Source organism: Magnolia sinica, chromosome 10 (genome assembly GCF_029962835.1).
Source record: "Magnolia sinica isolate HGM2019 chromosome 10, MsV1, whole genome shotgun sequence".
Taxonomy (NCBI): domain Eukaryota; kingdom Viridiplantae; phylum Streptophyta; class Magnoliopsida; order Magnoliales; family Magnoliaceae; genus Magnolia; species Magnolia sinica.
The window spans coordinates 28,800,025-28,816,068 of record NC_080582.1 but is presented as its reverse complement, the minus strand read 5'-3'; the positions used below and the strand labels follow the sequence as shown (position 1 = coordinate 28,816,068).

The following is a 16,044-nucleotide window of genomic DNA, read 5'->3' as shown; positions in this document are numbered from 1 at the left end:
TCTGATCTGGGTTTTAAAACACTGCATACACTAATATCTTGCATGCATATTGACTATTAAGGGCATAGACATGTCAACCACTAGCACACACATGTTGACATGTAAAAACGTGTAACACAGATGACAAAAAGAGGTGTGTGTGCAGAGACTAGCACTTCAACAACATTTTATATTATCAAAACAGGAATGAATTCTCATGACTAGCAAAAGTTCAACAATTGGCTGCCTACCTGACATCAACTCTCTACCCATGTTGGGGACCAAATGACACATTGCAATCATCATTTAAATTACCTTAATGTTATTTTTTTTCATTGAATATGGTCTTAGTGACATTTTGGTATTTATTAGGAACCTACAGTTTTTTTTTTTTTTTTTTTTTTTTTTTTTTTAAAAGGGGCAATTCCATGCCCCTTTAATATCAGTCTTACTTCAGACCCTAAAATGGCATTGTGGAAGATAAAACAGGGAATAAAAAATCATATAAGATGAACAATTAGACACTAACCTCGTAAAGAAAGACGTCCCAGATTCGAAGAGCCAAGGGGAAAGGGAAAGAGTATGAGAAAACAGTTATAAACCACTGACTTGCATACATGCTTGAATTTCTCTACCCACCTTTTCCTTTAGTGCGGCCCACTTGATTCTTGGATCCTGATCAATTTTGCCCTAGAGTACTAAAATTAGCTCACAAAGTTTATAATTGCCACTGTTTAGATGGAAGGATAAATTTCGAACTGAATTTTGAAATAAAGGCAATTTGTCAAGGATGCATTGAATGACAACCCGTAAAATGAATTTCGAAATGCTTCTAAGAAAGGAAATTTTAGACAAAGTCACTTCCTTAATGCTTACCTGCAAGATTTGCCTGCGAGAAAGTCGAGCGGAGCTCCAAATAAAGTACTAACAACTTTAAAGAAGCCTGAAATAAATGAGCCCACTATATTTCCCATCGAGTCAGTGACTGTGTATGCATATAGCTGCCGGGAAATATACAATTCCAATCAAACAGGTTCACTTTCTCTTAATCATGCAGTCCTACAAGAGAGAAGAAAATACAAATTATGGCTCATGTGAAAAGACAGTCCATGAATTACTCTCTCATTGACAAATAAGCTCATTTTGAGTCCCTACATGAACAAATGCATGAAATGGAAATAGGGGCATGTCGTCACTATGAAATTAAAAAAATGGCTTCCCTCCATTTTGGTCATTGCCTATATAAATCTGGTCAAACTTGAGCATCCAAACACACATTTAAAGAATCGTGAGATTGGCTTCACTCTGACTTTTTGCTGAGAGTTTTAAAAAACAGAAACCATCAACAAAGAAAAAATGGCTTCTCTGACTTTTCCCTGAGAGCATTCTCCTTAATTTGACAAATCTCACCTGCTTGCAGAAGGAGAAAACCTTCCCAAGTTCTCATGGTCTAGATTTTTTGTATCAACACCACCAATATGGTGATTATGGTGTCCTAATACTTCCCAGTCTATCTTTTTGTTGTCTGAGCATTGAAAGGAGAAGAGATTGGTGTATGTGCGTGGGCATATGTTGGCTGAGGCACGATTTCAAGACTTCTGTTTTGAGAAATCAACACAAATTTAAGGAAACTATCCTCCAAGAAGGGAAAAAGAAACAAGAAATGATCATACTGAAGTATTCAGTGCAGCACCAAAGGAATGAGACAGAGACTCAGGTGCAAAACTAGAGTTATTCACTACATCTGAACGCCATGGGGCTAATTGATACTGAGACTCCTTTAACTTTGCCTGTAACATTGAATGTAAATACAAGGCCATATTAAAAATCTGTAAAAGGATGCTAGCTATTTGATGTGCAAGATGATAACGACAATGGAACAAAAAACAAAAATGGCCCTTAATTCAATAGTAAAATCAAAGATGCCAGCAGCCATATCACAGATAAATATTGGAACAGCTTATCAGTATCACATCATGATTTTTTTATCAGTATCACAGATAAAACAGTATCACATCCCGATATTTTTTTAAGGACTTGAAATCTACATAGTGCACCTCAGTAATGGTGAGCTTCTCCTGCAGATGCATAAACAAAACCTGCAAAAAGGAAGCGCAATATGAGAGAATACGCACTGGGCATAAATAACCACATAATTCTGTAAAACTAAGTTTTCAAACTACAAATACTTATTTGTTTTTTGGTCAAATTATGTCAATCACCAATTTGACATCAAGTACTGATCTAAGGGCTAGGATCATCAACTTGGGAGCCTTTAAGGGAATTGCTTATCTTCCATAATGCCTGGCTGGCAATTTTTGACAAAATGCTCAACAATCATTTTATTAATAGTGCAGGTACAGTAGAATTGCAATGAATTCTTTCCCAGTACCCAAACACGAGATTACATAGAATTAAATTCCTAGTACCAAAACAAGACAACATAAACAAATTCTTTAGGCACTCTTGAATTCCAGGAGCCACATGGCCCCTTCACATACAAAAATTAAGGGCCCGTTTCATAGAAGCCAAAAAGCTAGTTCAAGTCATTCTAGTTAATCATAATTACAAATTAGAAATCATGATTGTTGGTTTTTTAAGTTTTTTTTAATCCTAAAAAAGAAATATGATCTCTAACATAAAACTATGATTAACTAAAATGAGATGAGCTCGTTTTTTAGGCATCTACTAAACAAGCCCTAAGATCGTGCAAAATACAATGAAAATCCTAGATTTGGAAATCCATTGTTTGGAGAAACAGCAAACAAGACAACAAAAACACTAGATCTAAAGAAACTTAGTACGATACAAAGCGTTTCAAATTTTGTATTTTAAAATGTTTGCAGGATTCCCACCATCTCTATATCTGTGTGCATGGTGTAGTACAAGTGGATATGCTGAGTCTTACATTCAGTAACTGAATATCATGTTCAAGATGCTATCATTGCTAAAGGAGATTATGTAAATGCAACTCAATGATCAGGAACCTTAGCCCCTTGCTAAAGGATATGTGCTTAAATGGAATCTTCATATTTATGCCCTCATATTTTCCACAAATAGTAAATACTAAATCTTGATATTTATGCTCCAAATCTTTTTTTCTTTTTTTTTGTCAAGTTCAAAATCAGCACATGTAGGCTCCTTGTGGGCCTAGGTGGGGGCGTGGGCCTACATCACATGGAAGAGAATGGAGTTGGCAATTTGTAGAATCTCTACACCAAAGATCGATAAAGTTGGCATATTGTCGATAGCAAATAGGCAGGTAAAACATTACAAGCAATGAAACTACCCAACTCTTAGAATCTACCTAGGGTTGCTTTGGCTACAAAGGGAAGTAAGCCAACCAAATGCCAATGAAAACAAACTAAGAAAATAAAATTACCGTAAAAAACCACAACATTAGGCAAGGAATCATAAGAGAATATAAGGAGCAACAGGACTATACAAAACACACCAACACATGTATACTCTTGATGGTCAACAAAGCACAATCTTGATCTTATTTTCAGAATTCTACCATTCCTGTTGCAAGTAACTGAAAAGATTTCAATATTCATGAATGCATTTCGTCGGACAAATAAATGATAAGCAATGATGTTGCTTGTTGCAAATAAGATAAACATGTCACCTTTCTGCACTTTCTTGGGTACTTAATCCCTGAATATCTTTTAAAGACTACTCAAATCACTGAAAGAAGACAAGCCTAAAAGAGTAAAAAGAATAAAGCATTCCATTAGAACAAATCTTACACATTTTAAACAATCCAGGATTTAAAGAGGAGCAGTCAATGTAACCAAAAAACAATGTTGCAACAATGCAACGTTAACACAGATATGTATACCTATTTTGGACATGGACAGCATTGTTTTATTTTTATTTTTTTGGATAAGGAAATAAGTAGAAACAAGGTCCCGGAAAATCCACCACTCCCACCTGCGCTTCGACTCTGGATCGTTGTCATCATCAGCCTCATCGCCAATCCGTTGCATGTTCATAGAAATAGAAAAGTCCCCTTTTGGTGTCCTGCCTTTTATCCTCTAGCATCATGAGTCAGATTATAGCACAAACATGCCTACATTCATATCCATATTTCTAACAAAAAGCCCCTAGCATGGATTGTTTGTAATTCTAAAGAAGAACTTCAGTCAGATGATGCTAACCATCTAGCCTATGAGCTTGTAATAAAATGTATGTGGTGGAAGAAAATGACCAACATTAGTGTTACAAATAAATGAAGAGAGAACAAGTCCTCCCCAGAAATCAGCTCACACCAAACAAACACTCAAACTAGCTCCATGAAAGATGAAGCAGCAAGTGAACTGTGATATGTGGAGAGAGAGTTTCATTGAAGTGGTAAAATTGTCCTGGTTGTATTTCAAAAAAAAAAAATTAGTAGTAAAAGTTTTGAAAAGCAATAGTATAACAAGTACTAGAAACATTGAAGCAAATGAAAATTAAAACACAGGAAAAAATCACCTGGGGCATGGCTTTAAAAGTGACAAAAATCGGAGAGATCATGAAAAGTACCTGTTCGTGGAACTGATGACTTTTCAAGTTCGCCCCAAGTGACTATGCCAGGTTTCTTATTTCTAGCATTGTCTTTTTCCTTTTCTTTTCTTTTCTTTTTATTTATTTATTATTTTTACCTCACTGATATCTTCTTAAGTTTGCCCCAAGTGCCTATGCCAGATTTTATTAATTCTAACACCATCAAATTGCTTGTCTTTGGAGTTTAAAAGCAATGGACAATGAAAGAATTTTGAGTACATTTTTCAATGGATTATTCCCAGGAGTGTAATCGCAAGATTTAGTCAATGTCAAGGGGTTGCAAAAAATACATCTTCAATATAAATGGCAAACGATTGCTTAAAACATGCAGAAAGATTAAATGAATTTGCATGATGTGATGCCTTCATAAAGAAGAATTGAATTTTCAAACTAACATTTCCCATTTTGGAAGAACTAAGACGGATGGATTGGTAGAAAATTCCAAGGATCAGTACCACTTCAATTTTATTTTAAAACATGACTCATTAAACTGACAGAAACTATATGGGTAAATAGAACTCATTCGAATAACATACCTGGTCCAGGAAAAAATTGTGAAATATGAACATGAGGGAACTTGTATTCCTTAATAAGACTGATAGTCTGAGCAAAATTGTCATCCGTTTCACCTGAGAAGCATAAAGACTAACATTTTCTCAAACCAGTCCAGGATATACATGCAAAAAGTGTGCTTTCAGAGAATTCCGAAACAAAGGTTTGAAAACATTAAGCCTTTATTTCCTTCTAAAGCATTTCTTTACATGCATAATAGTGTCTATCTTTTTAATAGAAGTGGGGAAAAAAATCCATACATGCATGTAGACAATAGTCGAACTTCAACAAGGCGGCCAAAAGGCGTGAATGTCATTACCATTTATTTTGAGATAATAGAAAATTTATACTACATCTATGTGGTAACATACCAGGGAATCCAAAAATTATATCAGTTGCAATCTGCATTTCAGGTACCAGTTGATTCAAAGTATCTACCACAGTTCTGAACTCACTTACAGTGTATTCTTGATTCATTGCCTGAAATATATACCACGAATATTCTCTTAGGAGTCTATATAAAACTGGAATCATTGGTCTCCATAGATGGGTCGGATGGCAGATAAACACCATTGTCAACGTTAGGAAGGTTTCATTAGCGCACTGTTTTCTCTGATGTGGCCCACTTAAGTTTTGGATATACTTGATTTTCAGTCTCATGTCCCTAAAATGATATGGTAAAACAGATGAACATAAAAAAAAAAAAAAAAAACTATTTTTGGTGCATGGACCTGAAGCCCATACTGTCAACAGTTTACATAACTGAATAACGGGCCCACTTTAAAAAACTGAAAACTCTAGTGCATGTATCCAAGCTCCCCCTCTTTCTGCAGAGTGTGTTTGTTGGGGGACAGGCACACTTTACCAAAGACTTTCTCCATGTCCACTTTTCATGTAACAACCAATATTCTCTCTTTAGTTCCCAAGGAACTTATGAGCACTAGGACACATCAGACTTCTTTCTACATCTACCTAAATAATGATCGCTAACTAGAAACAACAGACATTGATCCATTATCCAGATTCTCTAATTAAGTTGATAAGATATGCCCCATATAGTTAGCATGGTGGTGCATATCATAATTGTTTGCAAATGTAAGTTGAGAAGAACCTGTGGTTTAAGTTTTGTAGGTAGTTATGCAGGTTATGCCCCAATGAAAGGGGGAAAAGAACTAAGGAACAGGATAAAATAATTAAATAATCCTAACAATGTGACAGGTGAAGCCAATAACAGAATACAAACGAAATCATCACCCTTAGTACTGCATGTACTAGACTGTAGGAAAAGCATGTTTATAGAAGCCACCCTACCCTGATTCATGAAATGAAGAAAACCACCAGTCCAGTAGAAATAGGAAGAGATGCAATAAATAATCGAAGGGCCTCTTATTTGAGGAGATCCATACACTTTGCCTTTAACAAGCTCAAGGTGCCATTGTCATATCATAGGGTATTTCCATAAATTCTTTTAATTCAGGCAGATTCAAGTCAATTCTTAAATTTGAAAAAAAAAAAAAAAAAAAAAAAAATCCCAAGAAGATTTCAGAAAGAAAAAAAAAGAAAAAAAAGAAAAAGAGTCAATTCTTTAACTAAAGAAGATTTCAGAAGTCGATGCTTGCAAAATACCGAATAAATCCACAACCAAACTCTAAATCAAAAGGGACTCGCAATTTTGTATTGGTTTACTAGTTAAATAGTTTTTTGGCAATGTTGCTACCAAAACACGCTGGAAGATATGTATAATTATGAACTCCACAATGAATGACACAGCATGTGCAAAAATAACCACAGCTAAAAAAAACACTCATTAAGCACCATTAGGAAACTGATGTAACTGATTATGAATGTCCATTGGTTGGTTCTGAAATGAGATGCACGTACTCTCGGCCAAGTTGAGCAATCTCAACGTTCAGCTGATTAACACGTTCCAATTTCCCTGTGAAAACGAGATTTTAGGGACCAAAAAAGAGAATACATACATCACATTAGTAGATCCAGTGCTACAAGTTATGCTGATGATGGGATATGACCTGCACCGAGATGGATGCCTCCCTTCTCAAAGTCCACATGTAGAGTACGCGCTGCCCTTTGAGCTTCTTTTGTTTGCAAAAGACCTTCTCGCTCAGCTTTTATCACCGCATTGTATAGATCATGATTTGTATTCAGAAACTGCAAGCAATGTCAGCAGTAAAATCAATCGGGAGAGGGAGATCGAGAGAGAGGGTTGAGATCGGGAGAGGGAGATCGAAAGAGAGGGAGAGGGAGATTGAGAGAGAGGGTTGAGATCGGGGGAGGGAGAGGGAGATTGAGAGAGGGAGACGGAGGCGCGGTCCGCGAAACGGAGGTTTCAGGGCTTTTGGCGTAAGAAAATAGGTAAAATCAATGGTAGTCTGCGGTACCTATAGAGTAATGTGCCTCTTGGGCCTTGTGGGGTCCACCGAGAGGTATCTAACTGAATCCATTCCGTCCGTCTGTTTTAAAATAAAATAATAAAAACTAGGAAAATCCAACACTTAATTGGGACACACCAACAAAATAGTGGAAATAACCACTTAAAATTGCAAGATGGTTCGGAACCATTTCCCATTAGAAACGTCTTAAAGTCGTTTCTAAACCAAAATTTCACCTGTTCCAGTTTGGTGATTTTGGTGTAGTGCCAAATTATGCATCTTTTAACCCAAGCAACCTCTATTTTGTGAGGAATATCATACTTAGGCCCATCCAGGCCTAAAGCGCACTTCCTAAAATATATGAATTATCATAAGATAGGACAAGCACTACATGACAAACACTCGGGACCTATTAGGTATTGTTCCCTGTTATAAGGTTGATTTCTAAGGAAATATAGTCACATAGGTACTTGATTCTTAGCTTTTAAAATAAAATTCTGATTCTCCCACTCAAATCGTCTAGCCTCAAAGGAGGAGGAACTATCTATGCTTTTTGTACTATAATAGGAGGTGTATTCTTGGCCGGAGCCAAATTTCTAACAGAGCTCGCTTGAACAATATGTGGGGCATAGTCTACTAAGGTATAACAAGTTGAGACATAGTCTGTTGATGTACAACAGGTTGAGGCATAGTTTGTCGATGGACACCGGGCATTTTTTCAGTAATAATGGGCATCATCCTATTCACACTCTTGGACTGATTAACCATCCATCTGTTCAAATCTTTGGTCTGATTCCGAGATTGCTCGACCTAGGCTTGTGAATGATCTGCAAGGTGTTGAATCTCCATTTTCATATCACGCAACCCGGCTGCCATCACCTCGAGAGGTTCAGTTCAAGATGAAGATGCCCTATCTGGGTTTGAGGAACTGGGTTCCAAGTTCTGCAACAAATCAAGTGCTCGTTGTGCCTACAATTCCTCCTCAACTAGTGGAAGTTCATGACTGGTAGAAGTATTGTGAGCACCTCTTCGACTCATGTTTTACAACACGATGAAAATTAATATGTTTCTGATAACCAAGTAGTTTTGAGTCCCTCTAGGTATGCCAAAAACTTGCTTGACACTTTTTCTGTTTGAATTTTGTGGTCACATATGGTGCATGCAGGCATGCCAAAACCAACTGTGCAACTCAATTGCAATCGAAGAACTTGACCCCAAGCGCTAATATAAGCAGATACGATGACTAAGATTATATATGGCCAAGATCTGAGCAAATAGGCCGCCTATTAAGCCACTTGCAAGTTGTTTTAGAGAATGATCAAGCAATAGTCAAATGGTGGGGTTCTTCCTCCGAAGATGGGTTCAACTCTGCCTTTCATATGAAAAGGCTCATTTTATACCTAGTTGTCGTCAAACAAGAATGAAATACTTACAATTGGTCAAGGTGCAACTGCAAGAAGTCTTTCTGAATGAAGAATGACTTATATTGAGATCGGATAATCCAACATACGAGTGTAGATTTAAATTACAACTAAGAGATTATTGTTACTCATAGGATAGAGCTAAGGCTAAAAGATTATGTTAAGGTAATATAAGAGAAATTTGACTAGATTTGTTGGATTGGTGTGAGACCTGCTTTGTTGATTTTCTTTGCTTTGTTAATTTTTCTTATTATTTATAGACTTCTCCGCTACCATGGCACATATATTTCCGTATTCTTTCATATTCTTCAATCTCTTTCTATTCCTTTAACCGTTACTCTTCTCTCAACTGCTTTTTGACTTTTGGACTTTTCAACCATGTTTTGTCATTACATAATGTGTATTACTAATTCCGTGCCAGCCATACTTCCATAAAAAGTGTTACAAATATCTTTAAAAATCTTCAACATGCTTTTATCCTTGTTATGCAACAACACCACGTGCCATTACTTAATTGGTTATTCAAGAATGGTCAAAATAAAATTAAAGTACAACCTTGTCTATCCCTTTTCTATATTAGCCCAAAATTAGGCAGATCCAACCTTCAAGTGGACCATGCCACTTATTACTCCTGTATTTGATGCAACCGAACCTTACCATTTGATGTGGTCCACTTAAATGTTGAATCTGCCTTATTTTCATGCCAATACGTTGAAATGGTTTGAAAAAAAGGGTGGATGGATGTCGTGGATAAACAGATACATCACAGTGGCCCCACACAAATAACGGTAGCTAGAGCTCGGCCGGTGTAGGACATAATCCGCTTCCTCTCGCGGCCCAGTCCTCGATCTGCCAGGGACAGATGAGGAGTTACCCGTAGACACCGACTCTCCTTAGTGGGTGTTACCCTTAATGTGGGGTCCATGCCGTCCATCCATTTGTCCACGTAATGTTAGGATGTAGTCTCAAAAATTAATCAGATCCAAATAGCAGGTGTACCACACCATAGGAAACAGTGGTGATTGAACGCCTACCATTAAAAACCTCTCGGGCTGATATTAAGCATAACCTTAATAACCTTAATGCTTATTTGCTATCCAACCCATTGATAAGGTCAACCTAAATGAAAGAAAAATATATATATATACACAAAGATCATCTTGATCCAAAGCCACGAAATGTTTTTAATAGTCATTTACTACTTTTTCCAGTGATGTGATCCACCAGATATTTGGACGTGTTTTAATTTTGGGATAATGTCGTTGAAATTGGGATGTGCGGCCTGGATATACAAAACATTGATCAAGGTAGGCTCCACATGGTAAGGGTGACTCCCACGCTAAGGCCTTACCGGTAACACCTCGTCCGCTCCCCTCTCTGCCGCTGCCATGCTGTGTTACAGGGTTGATGACGTGACCTTTTATTGCCGTGACTAGCCCCACACGGCACGTGGGGCCACCGTTATCTCTGTGAGAACTGTTCATTTGGTTTTCAGCTAATGTTAACATATGATACAAGAAATCAGGTGGATCTGAAACTCAAGTGAGTGAGTCGACTGAAACAGTGGATAAAGGCTTTTTACTTTTAAAGTTTTTTTTTCTTTTTGGTCTTGAGAATAATATTTATATGCAATTTAAATCATTCATAAAATACCTTAAACCATTCTTAGGGCCCGGTTGTCAATGCCAAAAACTTTCACTTAATATGGAATTTGGAAAATCATCGATGTTAAGCTGTGTTTATTAACATCGGATGAGGAAAGCAGTCGTTATTTTGTGGAAAGCAGTCGTTATTTTGTGCTGAAATTTTTTGGAAAGCGCTACGCAAAATTTTTTTTCTTTAATTCAATATTGCTCTGTGCAAACAAACATTTTCTTGTTTATAATAAAAACCCAACTTTTAATGTGTAACACTTTCTGGAACCACTATGATTTGTATTACATTCATACTATCTATCAACTTTTTTATATCATTCTAAAGCATGATCTCAAAAAATATGCACATCCAAAGTTCAAATCGACCACACTACAAAATATAGTGGGAATGGAATGACTATCGTTAAAACCTGCCTAAGGTCTACTGTGAGATTATTTGCCATCTAACCTCTTCATAAGGTCACACAACCTGGATGAAGTGAAAACACAAAAATGAGCTTGATGAGATCCTTATGTGGCCGTGAGAAGTTTTCAATGGTAGGCACCTAATTCCCACTATTTCCTATATTGCCTAAGTGAGCCTTAGAATTGCCTGGCTTTTGGTATTATTTTGTAAAATGATATGAAAAAATGGATGGCTGGTGTGGATAAAGCATATACATCACGATGGACCCCACATATCCCTAGACAGGACTATCTGTCTGTAGCTAGATCCTGATGGGGTAGCATGGAATCCACGCTCAGATTTGCAAGGGGAAGCGGATTCTGTGGTGGCTGGGCGGCACAAGCCAACTTCCAGTTTGTGTCGACATCACTAAGTTTTGTGGGGTTTACTATGATGTATGTGTTATATCCACATCGTTCATCTATTTGACGAGATAAGCATAGAGCATGAGGCTAAAAATGAGTCATATTAAAAGCTCAAGTGGACCAAGCCACAAAAAACTGGGAAAGATGATTCCCACTGTTGAAACATTCATAGGGTCCACCATGATGTTTATTTTCCATCCAAACTGTTCATCAAACTGTTCATAAGGTCGTGCAGACTTGGATGAAGGGAAAAACCAAATATCAGATGGGTCTAAAACTTCTGTGACCCTCAAGAAGGTTTCAATGGTAGATGTCTAATTCCCACTGCTTTCTGAACTATGGTCCACTTGAGCTTTGGATTTGTATCATTTTTGGGCTCAGCCCTTAAAACGTTCTCACCAAATGGACAAACAGCTTGGATATAACACATACATCATGTTGGGGCCCACTAAACTTGTTGACGTCAATACACATAAGAGGTCACCGAATTGGCTCCCCATACTAATTGCCTATTGACGTTGGAGCAGGCTATTGGACAGGGTGGCACCATGATGTATGTGTTTTGTCCACGCTGTCCTCCTATTTTTCCAAATCATTTTATGGCATGAGCCCAAAATTGAGACATATCCAAATCTAAAGTGGACCACACCACAAGAAAACAATGGTGATTGAGAACCCATCATTAAAACCTTTCTAGGTCTCACTATAATGTTTATTTGCCATCCACTTTGTTCATTAGATCACACGGACTTGGATGAAGGAAAAACACAAATCTCAACTTCATTCAAAACTTTTTAGGTCCCAAGAAGCTTTTAATGGTGGGCGTTCAATCACCGCTCCACGTGAGATTTGGACCTCCCTCATTTTTGGTATCATTCCCTAAAACGATATGGAAAAATGAATGGATGACATGGATAAAACACATACATGATGATGTGGGCCACACAACACCATCCAATAGCTAGGGGCTACTAACATAGTATGCAATCCGGATCCACTTAGGTGGGTAGGACTCTTGACAATGGGGCCCACCGTAATGTTTGTGACTACATCCATGTTGTTCATTCGTGTCCAAAGCTTATTCTTAGGCATGATCCAGAAAATGAAGCAGATCCAAATCTCAAATAGACCATAGTACATGAAACAATAGTAAATGACAATTAAAAATTTCTTGTGGGCCACAAAAGCTTAGGATTAAGATGATATTTGTATGGTCTCTTCGTCTAGGTCTTTTTCACCTTATCAATAGGCTGGATAGCAAATAAATATTTTGGTGGAATCCATGAAGCTTTTAATGGTGGGGATTCAATCATGATTGTTCCCCGTGAAGACGGGCAAATGTGTCAAATTAACATATTTCAGACATTTGGGACATTAGTTACAAATGGGTTGATCCAGGCTCAATACTAATTTTCTGACTTTATATTTAGACTTTAGATTTGGATTTCAGATTCAGCTTCAAACTCCGTATTTAGCAAACAGGCCCTCAATGTCATTCCTTAAATAAACTGAAAAGAACAAAAATGTTAATATGATACAAAGCTTTTGTGGCCCGTGAATATTTCAACGGTGAGTATTCAATCTCAACTAATTTCCCATGTGGCCGATTTGAGCTTTGTATCTGCCTTAATTTCAGGGTTATGCTATAAAACGAGCAGGCAAAAGATATGTCTTATAAATACTATGGTGGGCCGCACCAAGTTGGGTCGTCGCCAAAGTAAGTGGTTTACTTAAAATATGTAAATAATAGGCTTATTTTTAAAATTAGCCTAAAGTTAGCGGCTTCATTAAAAATAAATAAAAACTCAAAAGCAAAAGTTGCTGGTGAAAGAAAGGATTAGTGAGAGAAGGGTGGCTTTCATTCTGCATTAGTGAGTTTTGAACAAAGTGCATTTGCTTGTGAGAAGAAGAGAGGCTAAGATGATTGCTGAAGCCATCGTTTCCTTTGTCATAGGAAAACTTGGAGATCTCCTTGTCCGCCAAGGAGCCGCCCTCTTCGAAGTAAGTGGTCAGGTCGAGTGGCTCAAAGAAGAATTGGAGTGGATGAAGGCCTTCTTAAAAGATGCAGACGTGGAACAAAATGACGAAAGGGTGAAGAAATGGGTAGCTGCTGTAAGAGACATTGCTTACAAAGCAGAGGACGTCATCGACACCTTCATCCTTCAAATAGAACAGAGCAGGAGAAGAGGTTCAGTTGGTTACTCCCAGATCTTTACTTCCTTCGTTGATGAACCAAGTGCTCGGCATCAGCTAGGCAAGAAGATCAAAGAGATAAAGAGCGAACTTGTTCAGATCCGTCACAGAAGAAAGAGTTATGGCATTAAAAATCTCTGCAGAGGTGAAGGAAGCAATTCCATGAGGAAAAGTTTGCAAGAGCAGAGGAGAACTTCTCCTCTACTGGAAGATACAGAAGTCGTCGGTTTCCAAGATGACATAAATACCTTGGTGGCACGGTTGATTGGGGGTGACTCGCGGCGATGCGTGATTTCTATAGTCGGAATGGGTGGTCTCGGCAAGACTACTCTTGCAAGGAAAGTTTATAATCATGATGATGTTAAGAACCATTTCCATGGTCGTGCATGGATACATGTGTCTCAAGACTATGATGTGAGGGATCTTCTGCATAGCATTATGAGATGCTTTATGATTCTCACTACAGAACATCATGAGATGAACATCACTAAGTTGAAGGAGGAGCTTTTCAAGCATTTGGAGGCAAGAAGATATCTTTTGGTGTTAGATGATATGTGGAAGACCGAAGCATGGGATGATTTAGCAGCTGCTTTTCCAGATGGGAATGACGGAAGTCGAGTCCTGCTTACCACTCGGAACAAAGAAGTAGCTTCTTCTGCAGATGTCCGGAGCAGTCTTCATGAGCTGAAACTTCTAGGTGAAGATGAAAGCTGGAAATTATTTTGTAAGAGGACATTCTTAGAGCAATATAGCAGTTTCCCCACAAATTTAGAGGTGTTTGGAAGGAAGATTGTGGCAAAATGTCACGGTCTACCTCTTGCAGTCGTTGTCATTGGAGGCCTGTTATCAAGGAAAGCAAGGCTCCCACGTGAATGGGAGAAAGTACTGAATAGCCTTAGCAGGCAATTTGTTGAAGACGAATTAAAAATTGGGAGAATATTAGCTTTAAGCTATGAAGATCTACCCCATCACTTGAAGTTATGCTTTTTATATCTTGGAGTTTTTCCCGAAGACTCTGAAATCTCTGCCAAGAAGTTGATTCAGTTGTGGGTTGCAGAAGGATTTGTACAATCAAGAGGGGCTGAAACATTTGAGGAAGCTGCAGAAGATTGTCTGGTGGAGCTAAACCAGAGAAGTCTGATTCAAATAGTGAAAGGAAGTTCCATGGGGGGAGTTAAAAGCTGTCGCATCCATGATCTTCTTCGAGATCTCTCCATCTCAAAAGCCCGGGCTGAAAATTTTCTCAATGGGGACACAAATTCTCTCTCTCCATGTAAAGCACGTCGACTTTTTGTGCATCATGGCATCAGTAAGTACACTTCCTTAAACCAATCCAATCCATGCCTTCGTTCCATCCTGTCTCTCAGCCTAGACAGAGAAGAAATTGGAAAGAATCAGCTGGATCTTCTTTACAGACGATTTCATTTGCTTAATGTTTTACATTTACACGGAATACGTGTCGATGAGTTTCCAACTGAAATAGGTACACTCATACACTTGAGATACCTTGGTCTTACGGGATGCGTGACCCGTCTGAGAAGACTCCCATCATCAATAGCCAATCTTTGCAATTTACAAACACTAGAGGTAGATAGTCCTAATAAAATGGATATCCCTAGTGAAATTTGGAAGATGCAGCAGTTAAGGCATGTTCGTGTACCAGGAAGAATCAAAGGTGAAGGGCCTAAAGCAGGGGAGCTCAGTTGTTCGAGTAACCTACAGACTCTAACAAGCATCGATGCCGACGACTGGATACAGGATTGCTTGGGAGAGCTGATTAATCTTAGGAAACTAAAAATAGAGAGAATAGATTTCAGTATACATCGAAAGAGATTGTTCGACTCTATTCCCAAATTAGTCCAACTCCAGTCTCTGACGTTACATGGTTACCGTTACGGTCTAATCCCACTTCCACTAATTTCAAATCTGTTGCATCTGTATAAGCTGTGTTTGCGTGGAGGGTTAGCGAGGCTACCAGAGTTTCATGAATTCTCACCAAATCTCACAAAGCTTACCTTGGAATTCTCCTGCTTAGTGCAAGACCCAATGATGACACTGGAGAAACTAAAAAACCTTCGGATTCTCAGATTGCTTGAGCTTTCATACTTGGGAAGGCAAATGGTCTGCTCTTCGCAAGGGTTTCCTCAGCTTGAGTCCTTGGATGTTCATAACTTACTTAATTTAGAGGGGTGGAGAGTTGAGGAAGGAGCCATGTCGAGTCTTTTACATCTAAATTTCTTTTGTTGCCGACGATTGAAGACTGACTTTCGTTCTGCAATGTAAAGCCGGTGAGATTTATTACTTCTTTCATTTTATTTCTCTCCTTTTCATTCATACTTTCAACTATACTTGTGGCCATTTTAAATTCTTAGTTTCTTTCTTGCTGTGCTATTATTATTATTTTCTTTAAAAACTAAAAATTCCATTGTGTAAAATGTCATGCATGCTAACTGTTGGATGAAATGGCTCAACAAGAAATGTTTTGTATGGATCATA

General features: G+C 38.0%; 1 protein-coding gene and 1 long non-coding RNA gene across 2 annotated transcripts; one reads left to right on the top strand and one right to left on the bottom strand.

Annotated features, from left to right (window-relative positions):
• Nucleotides 1–404: 404 nt before the first annotated feature.
• On the bottom strand, nt 405–7,393 carry LOC131258239 (uncharacterized). Its single transcript, XR_009178009.1, has 8 exons — nt 7,110–7,393; nt 6,895–7,015; nt 3,821–5,156; nt 3,608–3,682; nt 2,037–2,078; nt 1,673–1,769; nt 1,390–1,577; nt 405–1,295 (listed from the first exon to the last, which is right to left on the bottom strand). It is a non-coding gene; the product is annotated as an uncharacterized LOC131258239 (long non-coding RNA).
• A 5,882-nt stretch (nt 7,394–13,275) lies between these two features.
• Nucleotides 13,276–15,831, top strand: LOC131217462 (disease resistance protein RPP13-like). Its single transcript, XM_058212399.1, has one exon. It carries the CDS (start codon nt 13,276–13,278, stop codon nt 15,829–15,831), a length of 2,556 nt encoding a protein of 851 aa, XP_058068382.1.
• Nucleotides 15,832–16,044: the final 213 nt, after the last annotated feature.